The sequence below is a fragment of the Papaver somniferum genome, chromosome 11 (assembly GCF_003573695.1).
Source record: "Papaver somniferum cultivar HN1 chromosome 11, ASM357369v1, whole genome shotgun sequence".
Lineage (NCBI taxonomy): Eukaryota > Viridiplantae > Streptophyta > Magnoliopsida > Ranunculales > Papaveraceae > Papaver > Papaver somniferum.
The window spans coordinates 23,997,481-24,003,480 of NC_039368.1; the positions used below are offsets into that span (position 1 = coordinate 23,997,481).

The 6,000-nt window shown below is 35.9% G+C and overlaps 1 protein-coding gene across 2 annotated transcripts; it reads right to left on the reverse strand.

Moving 5' to 3' along the window:
- Positions 1-2,228: 2,228 nt before the first annotated feature.
- Positions 2,229-5,681, reverse strand: LOC113321478. Of its 2 annotated transcripts, none has more exons than XM_026569391.1 (5): positions 4,804-5,681; positions 4,629-4,708; positions 3,545-3,848; positions 3,344-3,427; positions 2,229-2,812 (listed from the first exon to the last, which is right to left on the reverse strand). In XM_026569391.1, exons 3-5 carry the CDS (start codon positions 3,754-3,756, stop codon positions 2,419-2,421), a joined length of 690 nt encoding a protein of 229 aa, XP_026425176.1. In that variant the 5' UTR covers positions 3,757-3,848; positions 4,629-4,708; positions 4,804-5,681; the 3' UTR covers positions 2,229-2,418. The 2 variants fall into 2 exon arrangements, with proteins under 2 accessions (XP_026425176.1, XP_026425175.1); XM_026569390.1 differs by having other exon boundaries at positions 4,623-4,708.
- Positions 5,682-6,000: the final 319 nt, after the last annotated feature.

The following is a 6,000-nucleotide window of genomic DNA, read 5'->3' on the forward strand; positions in this document are numbered from 1 at the left end:
TCCAACCATGGTTATATAATCTAAACTCTCATTTAAATCATTGAAACATTCTTAGAGGATGTTATATAGTTGTTGTTCACAAACCATTTTTCGTCAAATCAATTTTCAAGTAATTGAAATGACTTTCGTCAAGAATATAAGATGAAACTGGCTAAAGCAAAAAAAAGCTTCCACATATGAAAAATACCCAACATAATATGTGCGCCCTAATTCTTTTGCATTCCTCACCGCATTTACAAGGACTTCTTGGTGAGAATGCACTTTCAACACAATCAGGTTGTGTTAAGGTGAACAAAATCTTGCTCACCACAGGTAGAGGAGATTGGTGAATATAGGGGATCCAACCTTCCCTAGCGGGAATTGATCCTATCCGCATTATGGACGAAAAGGTATGCCTTAACCACTGTACTAGACAGTTGTTAGAAATGCACAAATCGAGAAAAACTTAATCAAACTGATGCGAGTTTCGATCCATAAGCGCCCAATTGAAACTGAGTTTCGATACACAAACACCCGAATGACGAAGTCCATGACGGAATATTTGAAGGTTATGCTACAGAAGCATCTTGTTGATTTTAGATTAAGGAATTATAGTGGGTTTCCGTATAATTTGTGCCCTTCTCTGGATAAGTTCTTCAGATACCTCCATAGCATCTTGTTGGTTACGTTTCCAATCTATAAAGAACTGATGTGTTTGCCTTAGGATTTGGGAGTACTCCCACCTGCAGCTTCTTATGTCACAAGTAAGGGTACATCTGGTATGTTCAACAAAGATATACCTGTGAACATTATGAACTCTTTTCCATTACCATTAGGAGAGTTATTTGGTTGAAACCAGCTAGAGATCATCATTTCAAAAGAAACATTAGATTCGCTAACAACTATGTATCCAAAGTAAACCATACTCTTTTCACAATCTCACAACCCAGAAAAACAAGAAGTGAATTGTTTCGGGTTCTTTATTACAAAATGGGAAGTTCCCATCCATACCGAGAAATGTAATAAGGCAAACATATCTTTGACTGGGATCTGGATTGCACGGATGCTGCATTTTTTAAGCCGTGTCCGCATCAACGCACCAATATAGGCGTCTTGTGCGCGTGTGGTTTGGACGCATTGATGACTCAGATTTGATGCTTTTTTTTTCATTTTCATTTAAACTTCTTCCTCCAGTTTACTATTATTAACTAAATGGAAAAAGACGAACATTTAGATCTTAATGATTTATCCGAATAGACTACATAATAATAAGTTTAAGGAAATGTAACTGAAACATTAATTACATTACATATCTAGACACATTAATCTTTCGTCGGTAAACAATGATCACCAACATTTATCCTACATACATCTAGATACAAAGGTAAAGTTTGGGAATAATTTTTTGTCCTGCTATCACAACATGGTAACAAAGGAGAAACGTTAAAGAATAGGGAAAAGAAGAGATAACTAGGTAGATGTGGACTCAGTGTTAGTAGAAGATGAAGCAAAAAAATTCGACGATGAAGGAAAGTGAAGAAGACGAGGCGAGAATAAGAAGATAGGGAGAATAAATAGGATAGTTTGGTTTTAATTAGGGTTTTATATTGGAAATGACCTTCGGCGTGTTTAAAGAAACGATCTTTTCTTCTTTTTTTTTGAAATTTATACACAAAAACAACATAATGTAGCATCATTTTCTAATTTTTCAGGATCAAAACACTTGACTTTGCTCTATAATTATATGATTGCATATATAAATAAAATTACTATATACATGTCCGCGTCCTAATTTTCTGAGAATTTTATACTCCGTGTCCACGTTGTGTCGCGTCCGCACAACCCAGACTGGGATACACTTCAGAGGAAGTGTAAGAACTTGGGAGGGAGATTTTCGACAGGGAGACAGTTGCTCTCGAAGTGTAAGATCTCAGGAAGGAGAGGAGCTTTCCGGAAAGGAAATAGATTGAGAATTTGAGACTATACGTACGTCTCATATTTTCCTCTTCAGGTCCATAGTGTTCATGGATGTGGATACAAAACAGGACCTTGGTGGAATTTTCCAATTTAGGATCCAAAGAAATATCAAGACATATTCCTTTCCCAACTCAAGAACCTTGCTTTGCATTAGCACCATTCAAGGGATTACTTATAACAAGGTAGTTACGTTGATGCACAGTTGCCCAAAGGGCATTAGGATACTTAAAAGAACATGATAAGTGAACTAAAATATCAAAAAGAAAGATGAATAAAACCCTAAAAGAACATGATAAGCGAACTAAAATATCAAAAGAAAGATGAATAAAACTCTGTCACCACGACAGTTCCATACTCCATGTGTTGGCAGGATGAAGAACATTATTTGTCTATTTTTAGTCTGACAATTAAGGGTACCGACTGATTCTCTAAAGCATCAGAATAAAGGTGCATGTCCTAAAACTAGGAACAATCATTAATTTTATGTTTCTTAAACTTTTTAGTATCTTCGCCACTTTCATCTCTACAGCTTCCTGCATCCTTCACCAGATCACCAGCTTCAGTGCTTGCTTGAGATGCCTCTTTCTCACCTTTCTCCGAGACACTTCCGCCTGTAAAAGCTGTCCCAACATTTTCAATAGGCTTCGTCTGTGGGGCTTCGGCAGTTCCGTCTCTAAGCTCAGAAAACCCAAACCAACCGGGATATTGGCAACAGCTTCCTGCATCCTTCACCATATCAACAGCCTTGGTTCTTGCTTGAGATTCCTCTTTCTCACCTTTCTCCAAGACAGTTTCCAGAGGCTTCTCTTCGACTACTTTCTGGCTATCATCAGTAGGGAAAGCCAACATTCGACCTCTGTAATTAAGATAGATAAGTATCCCCCACCCGTATAACTTTTGCAGGATTTATGACATAATAAAGTAACAAATTTCAAAGCCCACATCAAAAGCAGCAACCAGCAATAACTCTTATACTGCTAGCATTTTTGATAGGTCAATAGTAGTAGTAATAACTACTACCAGTACTTACAAAACAAAAAGTTCCCATCCTCTAAATTGTACATACTAATCAAGCATAAGTTCTGAAAAGTAGTATTTAAACACGAGGAAACTAAAACATGTGTATAGTTGTACATTTATCAAAGTGGTTCCCCTATCCTAAGTCGCTGGATTTTCAGCATATGCACCTTCTTGTAGTTAGGTTGAAACTACCATATAAACTATAGAATCCGAAGTCAACATGTTTGGATCTTCTATAGTTTCACCTGTTTTCATACCGTATGCAATTCAAGTTCCAACATGGAAATCTTAGGTCAACCATAATTACAAATGATTACAAAACAAAGAACATTATGCTGAACTAAGCACAAGTGCACGAAAGTCAAACCTCCAGATATTTTTGATGACATCTCCCTTCCCAATATGTTGATCAAGCATAGCAGGAACATCCTCAGGATTAGCATTTCCATACCTGCAAGAAAATGAAAAGGAAAGTTAGCATAAACACCCAATGTCAACAGAAAAATACTTCACTGGTGGCAATTCAGATTATCCATAAAACGGAAAAAACAATTTGAATATAACTAACCAATCGCCAGTAACTTCTCCTGTCAAATTGCGGTTAAAAATCATCAAGTTTTCTGCAAACTTAACTCCACCGACATGGGAACATGGCCCAACAAAGACTCGATCCTGCATTTCCCTCAATTTAATCTCCTCTTTAAATTTGTCAATGACCTTTGGTCCAACAACACCACATATCTTGTCTCGACCACCATATGAACGAACACACAAAAACATATGAACCTTCCAATTGGTTCACTGGTCCAGAAACCTTGCCATTTACCAGCACATCTTCAGCAAACTTATCTGCATCGTTGTTTGTCAAACCCCTTCAACAAATTACACACATGAAAACAGACAATCTCAGTAAATGATTCGATGTAAAACATTAAAAACACACAATGCAAGCCCACTACTAGTGGTCGTACCCAACAATTAATGGTATTAAACACAGCAAAGGAAAACTAAACTTTAACTCCTACCAAATTAAGCTGAGAACAAAATATACTCAAATTTGATTATAGCTTAACAAAATTTAATACAACTTCATACACAATCTGCTACAGAAGATACTGGAGTAATTCAAGTAAGTACATACACTACATAATTACAGAGTGTGGCCACTTGTATATGTACAATAATTTTTGCCGAGAATAGGCCCTTCCTTTCTTTGTCTCATTGATGTTAGCCATGTGAGAAATATGGCACTAGCTATAAACTGAGACACCTAAATTAGTACTTGATGGAAGTCATGTCAATAACTAGTTGTAGTACTTTAGTTTGATGATTTATTCCAAAAATGCTTTTCAAGACCCAAAAAATCAAATACTCACGAAAGCAAAATTGCTAATAGGGGTACCAATCTACTAGGGAGCATACCAAATTCTTCTATTTTACACTTCTAAAGCTGTATCTGGTAAGATCTATGCATTAAACCTCCATCAGACTAGACAATATTACAAAGATAACTGTAAAATATACGATTTACATGCAGAATTCACTGATTCATAGTTTATTTTCCCTAAATTTAATCATTTTAAGGGATTCACAATTGAACACAAGAAAAACCAAATGAAACAAACGGAGAAAATCCAAAATTATACCTGTACCTAACCATTTCAGGAAAAACAAACACATCCCCATCAGAAGAATCAGTTCCGAAAGGTGCACCACAGATCGTCAACCGTGTCTACAAAATCAAAACCATAAATAGATAAAAACACCAAAACCTAACTAAAAACTTAGATCAAAACATGAGAAATCTTCAATCGGGTCTACACAAACCTTGATAGGAGTCTTATGAGCATGAGATTTCAAAGCAGCAGCCAAAATTCCAGGAAGAGAATCCTTATCAGCTTTTTCATTATTCGGTGCCCAATTCTCAAAATTCTTGTGAACGAGAAACATATGACGATGGTAAGGATTTACTGTATTACAAAATATACCACTATATCCCTCTTCCACTTCAACTTTCTTTGCTGATTCAGCAGAAGGCACAGAAATTGGATTAATGTAGTAGCCATGGCTGAAGTCACCTTTTCCTCTTCTTCTTCAATTCCTTTGACAAATCTTCGATTACACATCAATTTCTTAATTAGATTATTATCGGTTGCCGATTTACTCTAATATTAATTAGGGTAAATTTGGATAATACTTAAATCAGGTTTTTATGCTTTCAATAAAATTTATCCTTTGTTCTAAAGGGATTTTAGAATGAGGTTTTGTATATATTTTTCCTGGTCGTCTTCTAATGGCTGATAATTGTCATTATGAAAAATATAATAGCCTTAATGGCGCTTTGTTAACATGTGATGGTATATTCATGTATATCATTGACCACGATCTTCTCCGGCGTGACGTTGATCTCTGTAACTTGATACAAGATCTATGGCTACCGGTTCTAATCGTGATTACGATGTTATGTGCTTATTACTCCTTGATGTGGGAGCATAAAGATTTGAAGAAATTATGCAAATGGTTGGAAAGAGTTCCAAAAAGCATCCCTCATAAAACATCTGATTTCTGTTTGAATATGTACTCAATACTTTTAATGCATCTTAGATCTTCTGTATTAGGGGTCCTCATTAAATGTATTTTCTACTATTCTTTGTTGATGATGTATAAATTTTTGTCACTTGTTGACAATTTATTAATATAATTAGTCTAGGGGCTCTTTGTAACCCTGTTCCTTCAAAAAACAAAAAACAAAAAACAACATTTGGGTGAGGTAATGTTTATACATCAACCGTGGTAGGCACCACGCTTGTTAATCGCTATTCCGTTTTTTCTCGTCGGACACACTGGTAATCGCTATTTCCTCGTGCTTTGACTTCTTTTTTTAAACATGAAAATTTATTAACGGTGGTTGGAATTTATGGGTCATGGGAATTTGATAGAATTACGTTTCCCTTCAAATGTTTGGTTGCCCTGAATCCTTGGAATCACGTTTCCCACTTGAATCAGTTTTCCAGTAAATCCTCC